General features: G+C 49.3%; 1 protein-coding gene across 1 annotated transcript in view; it reads right to left on the reverse strand.

Annotated features, from left to right (window-relative positions):
- Positions 1–1,166: 1,166 nt before the first annotated feature.
- Positions 1,167–16,367, reverse strand: part of SLC9A1 (solute carrier family 9 member A1) — a 107,382-nt gene continuing 92,181 nt past the window's right edge. The window contains exons 9-12 of the mRNA XM_063140465.1: positions 14,572–14,686; positions 12,655–12,756; positions 10,220–10,292; positions 1,167–5,542 (exon numbers count right to left, since the gene is read on the reverse strand). Of these exons, the coding sequence (XP_062996535.1) occupies positions 5,214–5,542; positions 10,220–10,292; positions 12,655–12,756; positions 14,572–14,686 (619 nt within the window). The 3' untranslated portion in view covers positions 1,167–5,213. The remainder of the gene's footprint in view (positions 5,543–10,219; positions 10,293–12,654; positions 12,757–14,571; positions 14,687–16,367) is intronic.

Genomic DNA, 16,367 nt, shown 5'->3' on the forward strand with positions numbered 1-16,367 from the left:
ACCATCCCTGGCTACGGTGGCTGGAAATTATGGGAAATGGAGTACAACAACATCTGGAGAGCTACAGGTCTCTCCCCTCACCCCACGCTGTATAGGAACAGGAGAAGCTTGCAAGGCCTTTTCAGTGATGGCACCTTGCCAATGGATGTCTCCCCAAGAAGTCCTCCAGGCCCCTTTGATGACTGAATTCAACTTTTCAATGTAAAACAAGGCTAAAAATCAGCAGCCAGGTGTGTACATACTTATCAATGCTCATTTTACAATTTTTACTTTTATATTGCACTTTATATTATGGTTTTATACTGTTGTTTTATACTTTGAATGGTTTTAATTTTTGTGAACCGCCCAGAGAGCTTCAGCTATTGGGCAGTATAGAAATGCAATAAATAAATAAATAAAATATCCCCATTCTACAACAAAACAGTGCTTACACGCAAGTCAATATTTTTAATATCAGGACAATGAAACAAACACAACTCCATTCCTGTAGTCATGATGGTGCCATGATAAGTTAAGCTTAAAGCACGAAATTATGCACACGCTTAGAAATTCATTGTTTTAACAGAGTTGCCAAACTCTTTTTTGGCTGTCTAAAGGAAGTTCCCTATAAAACCATTAAGTCCGGGGTCTAAAATTACCTAGGGCTTCTCCACACAGGGCATTTATCTTGCAATTGAGATTGGTTACTCACAGAAGTTTGTGGGGTTTTTACATGACGTTTTCACACACACACCACCCCCCAATGCCTCTCCTGTGCTTTGTGACCATTTCCACAGCTACATTTGTAATGGGGATAATGAGCTTTTTTAATGACGGTGTTGTGCTATAAACACAGCACCATCTAGTGGCTGTATAATGAAAGACACAGAGCTTGCAAATAAAGGAACTCCCCCCACCCAGCTCCTGAAAAAAATGGAGGAAGTGCATTTAAAGGACAGATGCTAATCCCAAAAAGAATCCAGAAGCAGAAGCCCCGGTAAAGTTCCAGGATAAAAAGCCTGGTGTGGAGAAGTTCCTAGTTGCACTACTGGATGAAAAGAGGATCCCTGAAAAGTTACCAAAGATATCCAGCCTGTGTAGCACCAACGTTTACAAGAATCCACAGCAGGGAAAACGGTTAAAAACGAGAATTGAAGGAGGGTGGGGAGAAGAATCATTCCAAGCCATTAAAAATTAAAACATTCATTTATTAGAATATTTATGTAAAAAGACTCTCTTTACACGTATTTTTATACAATATTTTCCATTGCTTTTAACAGCTCCTCGCTGGAGACCGAGCGTTTGTACATGAAAGCACAATACAGGCTACTGCGGGCCGGTGGGACCCCTGCTCAGCCTGAAGCAGGGAGAACAGCAAAGCCCAAGTTCGATAGAGAATACACAGAGTCGTGAGGTGGGGTGAGGGGGCAAGCCGGCTTGGGGGGGGGCCCTTCTGCCGCTCGTGCCCTCGCTTACCTGTGCTCCGTGCAGCTCTTCCCCTCTGGCGGGGCGAGGGGTCTGGAGGGGGCTTTGGGGTTGGTCACTATTCGGATGGAAAGACGGACAAGCGCGTACAGAGCAATTGGCGGACCGGCTCTGGGGCCCCCGGTCGCCAGGCAGACAGAGCGGCGAGAACCACAATACCATTTTGCGCAGGCAGACACTGTATGGCTAAAAAGGCACAGCACAGGGGCAAAGGTGAGGAAATGCCCCCTTCCGGGGAGAGCGGAGGGGAAGGCTAAGAACTACTGGGGGGGGGGATCAGCAGGCACCAGCATGGCTCTGTAGGATGGCGCTGCCTCGAAAGACGTCTGGATGACAGACACCGCGCAATATCCAGAGTTTGGGAGCTAAAGTGCAGAACTGACACCAGGGCCTCTCTCTACCTCACTGTCCCCTGCCATACGCACCACATTCGCCCAACCTTAACAACTACGAAAAATGTATCCATAAAGCCATCAGCCCACTTCAAAAGAACCAGACTGGGATATGAGATCAGTTCAGTGTAGGGCAGATGCACAAAACACGGCAGGAATTAGAGCCTACTCTTTTGGCAAGCCATGCTGCAACACCCTATAAAGTAGGGCTGGGGAGCTTATGGCCTACAACCCCCATGATCCCTCACTGCTGGCTGTGCTGGCTAAGGGCTAATGGGAGTTGTAGGCCAAGATCTCTGAAGAGCCGCAAGTGGCCCACCCTTGCTATAAAGGGATGGCTTCACATACAGAAAAGCAACTCCCACCATCTACCCACTTTGGGGGTAAGCAATGAGGAATCCCTGCAACATCTGGACAGGAAAGGCCATCTTTGGCTAAGGCAGGGGTGAGCAATTTCTGGCCATCTAGATGTTGTTGGACTGCAACTCCCAGAATCCCTCACCGTTGTCTGTGCTGGCTAAGGCTGACAGGAGTTGAAGTCCATGAACATCTCGAGGGCCACATGTCGCTCACACCTGGGCTAACGGCTGCTCTGCACAAGAGACAGATCACAGGGTCAAGCTGTGGACCATACCACTTTGGAATGTAGGGTGGGGGATGATTGAATCCTCCATATATATAATATATATCCCTGCATATAGAAAACTAGGCAAAAAGCTAGGCTAGAACCTTCTTCCCTGACACACTCGTTTTCTATGCGCAGAGCATTTCTTTGCCTATATGAGGGAGCATTAAACCATGCCGCTAACCGCACCTGCTGTCTGGAGTGGTACCGTCCACGATTTAACCACAGCCCTATTCAGACATTCCATTTTAGAGTTAGCATGAACACAGGAGAGGGGAGAAGAGGATGAGGATGCGAACTCGTTGACGCCAAACTTTGAAAATGGGGATTCTTTTATATCCAAGTGTTGTATCCCCGCACAATGTAGACTTGCTACAATACGAAAGGCTCCCTGCTACTGAAGGTTGTTCGCACTTGCTCCTCCTCTCCCGGCTTGCGTCTTCTTTAAGCACTCAACTCTAATGCCTGAGTAGGGCTCAAGTGATCTCCTTGTTCTGTAGACACCCCCACTACGCCCCAGGACAGCGGGGGGAAAGATCCTCCAACTTCCACATTTGAGCCTTGCTTTTACTTGCAAGGATAGATTTGCTGCTGGCTGCAGAATGATCATAGCGCTCCTCTTTAATATATAATTTGGGGCGGACAATGGTAGAAATGGGAGTTTTATAGCCCAGGCTAATGAAAAAGGGGCTAGATTCCAAGAACCCCAGGATGGTGGTGGAAGAGCTCAAGGAAGAGAATGGAGAAGGTGACTGATGGTGCACAGGAAGCACAGCACCCCCCCTAAAATGGGGATGGTGCCCATTGCAGGAGGAAAAGTAGGGAGTGTGCTATGGAGAACAAAGGTCGGAGGGGGTCACAGTTGGGAGAGGTACCTGTGGAAAGAGAGGAAACTGCCTGGGATTAGATCTTCTCCGGATCAGATATTGCTAAAAGCTGGGGCTCAAGCCAGCGGCCTAGGAGATTTAATGCTTTCAGACAGAAAAAAATACAATTAAATCTTTTCACTAGAGCAGGGGGTGGGTGGGCAACTCTTGGCTCTCCAGATGTCGTTGGGCTGCAACTCCCATCAACTCCTAGCCAGCAGAACCAACGGTGAGAGATGATGGGAACTGCAGTCCAACAACAGCGGGAGGGCCGCGGGTTGCCCGCGCCTGCACTCAAGGGAGAGGGCGTGGGTGCGTGCAGCATTTCTACCCCCAGACAGACCAGGTGTTCTTTACAGACATCCCAGTGAATAATTTGTCACCTTTTAAGAAATAGATACCCTGTGTTTAAAATAAGAAAAGAAAAATAGAAATTAGGCAGCAATTCGATATGTACAACCACGGATTCATCTTTGGTCAACAAAATGCTCTGTGTGTGTGTGTGTGTGTGTGTGTGTGTGTGTGTGTGTGTGTGTTTGAAAGTAACTTCGACCCTGACGAGGAAGTGGGTAACTCCAGAGGAGGGTGGCATGGAGAGGTGATCACTAGAGCAACTGTATGCCGTACAGAATTAGACAGGAGGGAGTAGCTTGTATGTGTGGCCGCATGAATCAGGGCGGGTAGTGGAGAAAGGCAGGGAGAACAGTGCCCTGAGGCCAACGTACCCACAGGATCACCCAAACTGGCCCCCAATCAGCCCCCAGAGCAGGCCAGGTTCGAAGGAGCAACCCCCTCATTTTCTCTTAATCGGAATGAGGAAAACAAAACTCCAAACGAACCAGGCGGCCTTAAGGTTTGGAAGTTGAAAAAGGCGATAGTAATTCTTTCTATGGCTTCGTGGGATTTAAAAAGGAACCCCCAAACTATCGCCCAGTACTAGAAACTGGTGTCAGAAACAAAGAAAGAGTGGTGGTGGCATTTGAGTTGAGGGTGGAGGCACCAGGCGATGTCGAACTGTCACAATACTTAACTCCCTCTGAGCCAGAAGTGCTCTAAAAAAAGAAAAGAAATAAAAACCAGCTGGCTTTAAAGCACCAGCGGCTCAGAGACTTCAAGGCCCTTCTCTGGAGGAGGAGCAGCTGACGGATATGTTACGGCCAAGATCAGCTAGAGGAGAGGACAAGCTAAAAGTATAGTTGGTGAATTGAAGCTCTATGCAGCGTCGGAGGAAGGTTTCGTTTCGCCACTCCGCGAAAACGTGGAGAGGGGCTGGTGCCACAGAAGTCGCCATCAGGCCACAGATTCCGCTAGACCTGATGCAAGGCAAAACAAACTTCCCCTCGGCTTTTCCGATGGGTTTACGGGGGCGCCTGTGTGCGTTTGCCGGAAGGAGCTAGAGCGGCAACAAAAAAGGCTGGCTCTCCCAAGTGCAAAACGCCCAAGAGTTTCCAGGCGCCCAAATGAAAGCAGTCTCTTGGCATGGCAGGAAAAAGCAGCAGTGGGGCAAAAGACGCCCTTCTCCTGGAGGAAAAGGCTCCTCTTGATGTGGAACGACTGGCGCTTCTCTCTCCCCACCCACCCCCACACACACACCCTGCCCCAGGAAAAGGAATTTGGATCAACGGCTTCTACCTGTCGCTTCCTTGGCATGAGATGTGTTCCGTCTGAAGATTTCCTCTCATCTCCTAGTAAAATTTCCAAAACGAAGAGCAAAAAAAGAAAAAAGAGCAAGAGAGAAAGCGAGAGAGGAGAGAGCCCGTGATATATATTATATGTGTGCGAGAAAGACAGAGAAAGTGGGTACGCGCATGCGCACTTGTGCAGGAAGCTCCCCCTACAGGTCAGGTCAGTAGTGCATCTTAGGGCTCACTGCCCTTTGGGGATGAAGGGCTCCCCCTCTTCGGGATCAGGCCTAGGCCCAGGGTCACTCAGGCATCGCATTATCCGCTGGTTGCTGGGGCTGTCGCTGGCCCCAGGGGTGAACACGTCATCCGTGCCAGGAGAGGAAGGCTCTTTGGCTCGCATCACCAGCCCTTCCTCGTCCTCGTCTTCCTCTGGGGACGGCGGGAGATGGCTCATCCCCTTCAGCGCCTCGTTCACGATGTCAACCGACTCCGGAGACTGCGGGGAGGCGGGGTCGATGGTTATGATGGGGAGGTTCTCAGAGTCCGGCTTGGGGTCGTAAGCCAGAGGATCTGGAAGCGAAGACAAATACGGTTGAGCAGACAAAAAGAGCCAGGCCAGAGTTTCACCAAGCTCCCAACTGCAGAGGGTGACATTTTTTCCAAATTAACATTTGGCATCTCCGGATAAAGATTTACTATTGGGTACCTAAGGACAACACTGCTCCCTTCTTCTCCCACAATATTTCCACCAGGAATTGAAATTACAGAGGGTGTTTGTGATTTTTTTTTTGGGGGGGGGAAGGAGGAAGGGCTGAGTGTGAGACACACTTGGGAAACGTGGACTGAAGGCTTCAGGACATCCTAGTAAATAAAGGGGGGGGGAATCACACTCAGGACCGTTTCATCGGATTTCAATTTTAAGGAACAATTTACCCACATTCTTCTCGTAATTTTGCACAACTTCTTCCTAACCAACTTCTCAAATGGAGGGCGTTCATTTTCAGCTTGTTCACGTGTGGCCGGTACTATATGCTAGTTTCTTCCTGTATAATATTGCCAGGATCCGACCATTTTTGTCTGTCTCTTCTGCCAAGACTCTCGTTCACGCACTGGTTATCTCTCGGTTGGACTACTGCAACCTTCTTCTCTCTGGCCTTCCTTCGTCTCACATCAGTCCGCTGGTCTCTGTCCACCACTCTGCCGCTAAGATCATCTTCTTGGCCCGCTGCTCTGACCAGGTCACTCCACTTCTGAAATCTCTCCATTGGCTTCCAATTCACTCCAGAATCCAATACAAACTTCTCCTGTTGACCTTCAAAGCTTTTCACGGCCTAGCTCCTGCCTATCTCTCATCTCACACTATTGCCCCGCTCGTGCTCTCCGCTCCTCTGATGCCATGCTTCTCACCTGCCCAAGGACCTCTACTTCCCTTACTCGGCTTCGTCCTTTTTCTTCTGCTGCCCCTTACGCCTGGAACGCTCTTCCAGAACACTTGAGAACTACAAACTCAATCACAGCTTTCAAAACTCAGCTAAAAACCTTTCTGTTCCCTATAGCTTTTAAATATTGAGTTTGTTCTGACTCTATACTGTTTAGCTTCACCCTACCCAGTGCCTGTTTACACTTCCCTGTGCCTGTTTGCATTCTCTTTCCCTCCTTATTGTTTACTACAACTTATTAGATTGTAAGCCTATGCGGCAGGGTCTTGCTATTTACTGTGTAATCTGTACAACACCATGTACATTGATGGTGCTATATAAATAAATAAATAAATAAATAAATAAATAAATAAATAATAATAATAATAATAATAATAATAATAATAATAATAATAATTCAAGCAATTGGGCAGAAGGCAATTTTCTTTCAAAACTGAACATTATATTCAGAAGGGGGGGGGAAGGACCCTAATCCATAGTTGTTGTAGTTGAATGATGAAGGGGCTGGAGCATCTCCCCTATGAGGTAAGGTTAAAACAGCTGGGGTTGTTCAGCCTGGAAAAAAGGAGGCTGAGGGGAGACATGATAGAGGTGTGCAAAATTATGCACAGTGTAGAGAATGTGGATAGGGAGACATTTTTCTCCCTCTCCCATAATACTACAACCCAGTGGGGTCACCCCATGAAGCTGACTGGTGGGAGATTCAGGACAGATAAAAGGAAGGGCTTCTTCACATAGCACATAACTAAACTATGGAATTCACTACTACAAGATGTGGTGATGGCCACCAATTTGGATGGCTTTAAAAGGGGGGTTGGATCAATTCCTGGAGAAGAAGACTATGAGTGGCTACAAGTCCTGATGGTTGTGTGCTATCTCCAGTATCAGCGGCAGTAAGCCTGCATACACTAGTTGCTGGGGAACATGGGTGGGAGGGTGGTGTTGCACTCATGTCCTGCTTGTGGGTCCCTGGTCGACAGCTGCCTGGCCACTGTGTGAACAGAGTGCTGGACTAGACGGACCCTCGGTGTGATCTAGCATCAGGGATCTTCTTTTGTTCTTAGAATTTGGTAGGTGGTAAGGTGAGATGTGAAGAGCGTGACATCCACCTAGATGCTGGGGAACATGGGCGGGAGGATGCTGTTGCACTTGTGTCCAGCTTGTGGATCCCTGGACAACAGCTTGTTGGACATTATGTGAACAGGATGCTGGACTACACGGACCCCTGATCTGATCCAGCAGGGCTCTTCTGATGTTCTTAAAACACATGGCACAAAGATTAGATTGATTTTTTCCCCTTCTCCCCCTACAAGAAAATGACGAACGTTCAGTGGTGCAGGGGTTAGTTTTGAAGTCTGGGTGCTCAGACCCACTCCCACAAGGAGAGTCCAAAAACGCAGGTGACTGCAGGGAGCCGTATCAACAAACCCGTTCTACTGATCTTCATCTCCCTCAAGAGCAGGTCTTTTGTTACGCTAAGGGGTCTTAATTGCCAAGGCCAAACCAAGTCCCCCCCCCCAAAAAAAAAATTATCTGCATTACAACAAGGAACAAAATATTGTTGCTGTGAAGATTCATTTCCCCCAGGTAGTATGATGACTGCAGCCTTATGCTGCCAAGGACTTCTCCAGACTGACCACATGCAGGGTGATGGAGCCCCCACTTTTCATGCAGAAGGTTCCAGGTTCGATTCCCGGCTTCTCCAGGTAGGGCAAGGAGAGAATCCTGCCTGAAATCCTGATGAGCGGCTGCTGCCAGTCAGTGTTGACAATACCGGGCTAGAAGGACCAAGGGCCTGACTCAGTGTGAGGCAGCTTTCTAGGTTCCTATCAGTATCAAGGGCAATGGAGGCGTTCTTGAAATGGGAGCTTCTTTGTGCATTCATTACTCTGGGCATCCAGCGCCTGAATGGGTCTTATGGGGCTAACTGTCGTTTGGAGCCCTTAATTCTATTCCTTTTTCCATGCCCGTTGGTGGTCTTCCCTTTGTGACGGACTTCAAGGCACCGTCTGGGGAGTCACAGGACTTGGCTAATAAAGAGGGACACACAACCTCTATACAAGGAAGGCTTGGTGGGGCGTGGGGGAGGGGGAGAAACGGGGGTCTTAGTAGGTAGAGGAAGCTACATTGGGATGCAGGACTGTTGGGTTTCCATTCTTGGTTCAGGCATGAAAAAAGGGGGTGGGGTAGGCAGGTACAGATCACAGCGGGGACGGCCGGGGTTCGCTCTGTTACCTGCCGAGGACGACGGACGGCAGCTGTGTTTAGAGACAGGGCTCTGATAAAAAGAAAGAAGAAAGGCAGAAGAAAGAGCTGGTTGGATAATCTTCCTCGGCAGAGATCCCTTAGATCAGCCTTCCTCAACCTGGGGCGCTCCAAATGTGTTGGACTACAACTCCCAGAATACCCCAGCAGGGCATTCTGGGAGATGCAGTCCAACACATCTAGAGCGCCCCAGGTTGAGGAAGGCTGCCTTAGATTCACCGCGCCCCTTGGGGAGACTCAATGGGCGGGTTTTGCTTTGCTCTTGGCTCTCGCCGAGGGATGCTGGGGGATAGGAGTTGGGAGGCCCCCCAAATCCAGAGCGCCCCAAGTTGCCAGCCCCCGGTCCAAAAGCATTAACAACACGCTGCCCCAGAGGCTTTTTTCGAGACCTCCTGTAAATGGGTTCTGACAAAAAGTGTACAGTTCTGGTCACCACACCTAAAAAAGGATATTATAGAGCTGGAAAAAGTGCAGAAAAAAACAACTAAAATGATGAAGGGGCTGGAGCATCTCCCCTATGAGGGAAGGTTACATCGGCTGGGATTGTTTGGCTTGGAAAAAAGGAGACTAAAGGGAGACATGATAGAGGTGGACAAAATTATGCATGGTGTGGAGAATGTGGATACGGAGACATTTTCCTCCCTCTCTCAAAATACTAGAACCCGGGGTCATCCCATGAAGCTGATTGGTGGGAGATCCAGGACAAATAAAAGGAAGGACTTCTTCTCACAGCACATAGTTAAATTACGGAACTCACTACCACAAGATGTAGTGATGGCCACCAATCTGGATGGCTTTAAAAGGGGGTTGGATAAATTTCTGGAGGCAAAGGCTATCCATGACTACTAGCCCTGATGGTTGTGTGCTATCTCCAGTATTCGAGGCAGTAAGCCTGTGTGCACCAGTTGTTGGGGAACATGGGTGGGAGGGTACTGCTTGTTCATCCCTGGCCGATGGCTGGCTGGCCACTGTGTGAACAGAGTGCTGGACTAGACGGACCCTTGGTCTGATCCAGCAGGGCACTTCTGATGTTCTTATGTTCTAAGTCAGAGCCGTCCTGAGAAAGGAGGGGCGTGAAAGTTCTTTCAGCCCGAAGGTTGAGTTCCGTTTTGGAGAAGGTCTCCGGGTCCAGATTCCAGGGGTGGGTCCAAAAATATAGAACATACCAGCAAACTGTAGCTTAAAGCTCTTCCTGCCAGTAACGGAGCCTTAGGAGAGGGCATTTCAAGCATTTAGAAGGCGGGTAAAGCTGCACAAGAGCCAGAAGGCCATTGAACAATCGGAGATTGGTGGACAGGAGCAGGGGCGGCGGAAGGGGCGGGGCAGTCCGGGGGATCCCGGAAAGTCAGACTGAGACCTTTGGTGGGCCAGATAGGGCCCCTGGGCCTTAGGTTCTGCACCTCTGCATTGAAGTATGTCCTGTCAGGCACAGGGTAAGTATCAGCAGCAGTGACGGCTCGAAACTTTGCTCCCGAACCATCCACCTTGCCCCGGTTACCATTTTCTAATGGTTGGAGATCTAACAGCCCCCTTCTCTTCTCACCTGAGCCAATGCGCGCCCGCGACATGGTTGGCGAATCGATTTTGTGCGTTGGCACCGTCAGGTAGTTGTTTATCTGGAAGCAGAAACGCGCCGACATTCAGTAAAGGCTCTCCTGCCCGCAAGACTCTTATCCCATTTCGGAGCAGCCTCCTTTGCCCTCTTTTCAAAATGGCGGCCCACCGTGCCCTCTTGCCATACAGAACTGATCCGCGGAAAAGCTCAGCCACCCTCCGGTTCTCTCCATGAACCTTCTACCAGGCCGAGTTGCTCTGGCTACCTATCAGATCATGGTTTTTAAATGGGGATGGGGCCCCCCTGGATGCTTACCAGGGGTTCTTCAATGAGAAGATCAATAATGGTGGGCAAATGTCCCTGAAAGTCCAACTGGCCCACAAATGCTAACCTTCATCCACAACGTGCAGCCATTAGAGAGTGCAGAGCATGCTTTATCAATGGCATACAGGTTTCTCCACTACTCTGTGTGCACCCAAAAATATGCCCCAGGATAATGTGCTTGCTTTCCATGCCAGGCGTTCCTCAGCGGAACAGTCCATGTGGCTATTATTGCCTTTACATCCTCAAAATGGCCCAAGGTCCAATCTACTTCAGGGAACGTCTTCCCCCACGACGATATGGGCGGGAGGGACTCTGCTCGGTGTCTGACCCACACATTAGATCAGCTAGTGAACAGGGCAGGGCCTCCTCTGTTTTGGCACCCTTTTTGAGAAGCAGTCCCTTTGAGGTCATGCTATGGACAGTATCCAAGTCTGCCCACAGGCCAGCGGGGTTCACTGCTGGCACAATGGCGAGCTAGTGGTTCCGAAAGCAGCCCCAAATGAATGGAAGCGTTCTTTCCGGAATAGGGCAGGTCACAAGAGCTCACAGACCGAAGCCCCGTCGGCAATCTGTAAACAAGCATTTCCGCTTGTTTCTGAGGCTGCTTTTTGAACTGCTAGCTTTCTGTTGCAGGGTTGGGGGTGGGTCTTGCTGGTACAACAGCACTAGCAGGAGCGATATTAGATGCTGCCCGATATACTAACATGTCTCGCTTTTGTTGATGCATAAGCTACTCTAGGAGCTTTTCAGCTGTAGGGTAGGAACCCTTTACATAAATGACTAAATGAACAAACAAATAATATGTCTTCCGCCAGTTGGTGCAAGATCTCTTTTCTTCTCCAAGGCATGACTTAAAACTACTTTCCCACTGCTCCTTGTGATGGGAGCGAACGCAGCTGCAGGGTCTTTTCGGGTATTTGCTTGGATTTCTACATTTGTATGCGGCCTTGAGCAGTAACACCCAGAAAGGCAGTCAGTCAATCGATCTATAAACCTTTAGCACCTTTTCATGGTACTAAAAAGATGGCTTTTTGCGCCGTCTTCTCAGAGCTAGCTGCCTCTTGGGGTGAGGGAGAACTCTCCTTAGTATACGTGGGTGCTGCCAATCAGGGCATAGATCAGGCTTCCATATACGTCGGACTACAACTCCCATCCTCCCCAGCCAACATGGCCCCAAACTGGTGTGTTGGGAGTTGTAGTCCAACAAATTTGGAGGATGCCAGATTGGGGAAGGGACTCACTTATGTGTGACGCCCAAACCCGCACGTGCCATTTGCCACTGACTGTCTGAAGAGGATGTAGAAATCGTTGGGGTACTTCCTTACGATTTAGAAAGCCCAAATTTGGTACATCCTGTACATCTACTCCAAGGCACCTTGATCATGAGAAATGCCTACAAATTGGGGGCATTTCAATGTTCCGCCAACAGAACAAGGGACCTGAAGGAGGTGTTCAATCGTTACGCAGCTCCCACACTAATCATGGTTTGCTTTGGGTGGTTTTTTTTTTAGCAAATCAGAAAACTGCCCCAGTGCAAGGGTGGGAGTCATGGGTGAGGGGTGGGAGGAGGCACTCCCAGTTCCCAATGCCTTTCACAGATGGCTCTGCGCTAAATGGATAAACTTGGGAGGCTGGCAGCGAGGGAAGGGACAGCATGGAAGCAGCACCAGCCAGCACATTGCTTTGGGGCTACACAGTTGCAAACTGTGCCATCCCGACTACACTGATTCCGCTTTGTCAGGCAGCAAACGGCCCAGGGACTGGCACAGTTCCCTCTGAGGCTTCCCATACCTGCAAGCACATCACTGAGTCACTTGGGCACCTGAAATGCGTGTTCTCTGCAAGAAATCGGAGCCCATAAGGGGCATAAGCTTTTTACAGAATCAGGTCTGGAAAAAGTAGTCCATGAAGAACTTCTACATTAATCATCATCATCATCATCATCTTTAAAATGCTGATTGTGAGATTAGCATAGTTTAGTCTGATCATCACAGCCCAATATAAAGTGGAGAGGAAGGGCCTGAAATGGGCCCGAAAGGTGTGATTTCCCACCAGCCATCCCCTCCTTCAACCTGATCCTGGCCTTCTCATGACCACACCTTCTGTTCTAGCTGTCGAGCCTTCTGCCTCCTCAGCAACATCTGGTTCCACGCATCTTCGTAAGGATCTGCCACCAAGGTGTGCCGGTTATATGACCGCAACTAGGACAGAACTCAAAAGAGGTTAGAACACACACAAACACACACACACATTTGTAAACACAGCTCGCATCTGGAAAATGACAACAGTGATTCAATGACAACAGGGATGGGGAACTGAAAACCCTCCAGATGTTGTCAGATTCCAGCACGCATGAGCTCCAGCCAGCATGAACAACAGCCAGGGATGATGGGATCTGAAGTCCAACATTATCTGCAGGGCCCCAGGTTTCTCACCTCTGAAACAGGATGCTGACTTTAACTGGAGGTACACAAATCCCGTTAAGTTTTGAGCAAAGCTTTTGTTCCTTGGGGGACATTGGGAATGAGCTCTAATAAGAACTTCTTCGATGAGAACTTGTTTATAGTTCCCAAGAATCTCTCTCTCTCTCTCCCTCTCCCCACTCCCTGTGAGTTTTCTATGAACTGTGCAGAGTTCCAGCCCCTTTCTTCCACACAAAATGGCTACAAAGCAAAGCAGTCAGAGACAAATAAATTAAGGAACAAATTTTCGTTGTGCTTTCATTCGTTCAGATTCCTGTTCCTACTACTCTATAAAAACAATCTGATAGGTGCTTATCTGTTTTGCCTTCCACTATTTTTAAAAGAAATGTACGCCCTTAACGCACAAGGTCTCAGCACTGTTGATGACGTTTTGACATCTCGCTATCTGAATCGCTGTTGTTGGTTCGGAAAAAGAGGATCAAACCCTTTGGCTTGAAATAGACATGAGCAATGGTTCCTCAAGCCCCTCCCTGCAAAATTGGGGACTGATGGCATCTTACTTGCAAGGGCAAACACGCCTACTTTCTTTAACAGCCCCAACATGGTCAAGGCTTTGCAATATCATCCCTTGACAGAGAGATTGCGGCAATCTAACCCTTCCTCAAATGCAAGTGTCCTGAACTTCTTTCACCCATTGGGCTAGATTCAATTTTGGAGAAGTTCTGAGGAGTGCATCCCAGCAGTGGGCGAGGCCAGAGGCAAAAGAGGCAGGATAAAAACACCCCAAATACCAGCATATCTTAGATGAAGGGTGCAATCCTGTGCATGCTGAGACAGAAAAAAATCATAGACTTTTGGAAGGGACCACAAAGATCGCCTAGTCCAACCCTCTGCAATGTGCAGGAAAACCAGTTCAACCATCCATGGGAGGTGGCTGTCCAGCGTCTTAAAAACCTCCAGAGATGGAGAACCCACAACCTATGTAGGTAGACTGTTCCATAGCTGGCTGGGGAATGCTGGGAGTTGCAGGTCTTTTTTTTTTTTTTGTCTCATCATGCGCCTTAAGGTTCTTACTGCCAGCAACTAAGCCTTTACTCTTTTAGAACAAACTGTGCCAAGGCTAAGACACCATCAAACTATCAGCGGTCAGGGTCAGGGCCATCTAGAAAACCCCCAGAGGACTGGATTGGGACCCCAGGTGGGTTAGGGTTGGCCCATAGCCTGACATTCAACATCCCTGCTGAAAGGCTCTCTCTTCTATCATCAAGGGTACCGTCGCTCCAGGGACGTATGCCTATCCTGCCTGCCTGACGACCCCAAATGCAGTCCGATCCTCTCCCATCTTCTAATTGGCTGGTCAGGATCAAGTCTGCATCTGGCCGGGCAACAAATATCCTTTGCTTTGCCCATGCCTAGATTGCCGGCTCAGTGCGAATGCAGATCCAATCCATATGCTTTTGCGCGGTTGTGAGAACACGCCTTGGGGGACTTTGGAGGGGTTACCAGAGGGCCCAGCAAGAAGGAACATTGGAAATAGCTCTGACCTACCCAGGTTTTCCAGACCACAGATCCTAACGGGGTCCGTGTTCTTACCCTCTGTCTGGTTTTTTGCAAGTTGTTGCGCAGGATCTTCCGGATCTCCTCCTCTTTGTCCTTCGAAAGAGCAGGCAGGATGCGTTCCAAGGGCAAGGTTTTCGGATTGATGTTCCTGCAGGGTGAAGAGAAGGGGGAAAGCCTCAAAGATTTGGGATACAACGAAAAGGAAAGGCGCCCTAGCCTGGCTAAGCTGGCCACATTCTACCTGGTTGTAAAGTGCCCTGGAAGCATCGATGAAGGGCAACACAGGACATCTTTTAAACAAATCAACCCGGTTGGGCGGGACAAGGAAAGAAGAAATGTTCTAGAATCCTTAAGCTGGGTTTGCATACAGTAGCTTCAAGACGGGACCTGCACAGCTTGCTGGTCCCTCTCCGGGCATTTCCGCTTCAGTTCATCCCCATCAAGCATTCCCCATTTTTGTCCCAAAGCTCCAAGATTCTCCAAGAGAGAACTTCAGATTTCTTCAAGAGAACCAATTATGTAAGGAGGAAAGGAAGCTTTATCACACTTAGCCAGCGAGCTAGCCTAACGTACTGCACCCTTCTCGAACCTGGCGGCCTGCAGAGGTGTCAGACTACAACTCCCATCACCCCCACCTTGGGTGGGGATAATGGGAGTTGCAGTCTGACACCTCTGCAGGCCGCCAGGTTTGCGGAGACTGACAAGAGACTGATCTATGAATCAAGAAGCCACTAGGGCACGCCTCTTCCCTACCATAGTCTCGCTAGGTGGCCTTCAGGGTAAGCCGTGATTCCTTCACTTTCAGCACCTCCTCTCTCCCCCCTTCCCCCTTATTGCAGAATAGAGATAACGATAGAATAATATCGTTACCTCTAGGATCTCTTCTCGATCCTCCCAGAGTGCAGGACACAGAATAATGGGCTCAAGTTGCAGGAAGCCAGATTCCAGCTGGACAGCAGGAAAAACTTCCTGACTGTTAGAGCAGTACAATGGAACCAATGACTTAGGGAGGTTGTGGGCTCTCCCACACTAGAGGCATTCAAGAGGCAGCTGGACAACCATCTGTCAGGGATGCTTTAGGGTGGATTCCTGCACTGAGCAGGGGGTTGGACTCGATGGCCTTATAGGCCCCTTCCAACTCTACTATTCTATGATTCTACCTTAACAGGGGGTTGTCAATAGGCTTTTTTAACAGCGATCCTTGCTGCATTGGGATCACTGGGGACAGCAAAAGTTGCTCCCTGCCTTCCCCCCACCCCAATACTCGCTCCCTTCCCCCATTTTCTGCGAAGAAACCACAATCTCTGCTGCATCGGGGTCGACTGTGTCAGGGAAGAGGCAGAGCGGGCACTGTTCTCCCCACACGCCCCCTTCCTCAGTGCAATCAGGCGCCCAAGAGCCTGCTAAACAGTTGTTTCACAAGTGTGGTGGGGCTAGGGAAGAGGGTGTGCAAAGGGAGTCATCCCCGCACACGCTCCTCCCCGGCGTAATCACGCTTCCTTGGAACGGGGGACCCAGATTACGAGCCCTGAGTCTCTGGGAAGGCTTGTCCCACGCTGAAGACGAGTCCTTGGCTTTGCTTCTTTTTCAGTTTTCTTCACACTCCAAAAAAAATGGGATGCTGATACTCAGCCCTCGTGGCTGAGCTGCAAAGCCTCCTTAGAGCTGTGGGATCGTCTGCATTGGTTCTGCTCCCACATTCTCCTTTCCCCCAAACCCAGAGGGGATATTTTCAGGACGAGGCATCCTTGCTGCTACGCACCCTCTGTGGGCTCCAGTTGCCGGGACACCACATCGATTGCGCCTTTTAGTTTTCTTATTTATTCACA

Source organism: Elgaria multicarinata, chromosome 13 (assembly GCF_023053635.1).
Source record: "Elgaria multicarinata webbii isolate HBS135686 ecotype San Diego chromosome 13, rElgMul1.1.pri, whole genome shotgun sequence".
Lineage (NCBI taxonomy): Eukaryota > Metazoa > Chordata > Lepidosauria > Squamata > Anguidae > Elgaria > Elgaria multicarinata.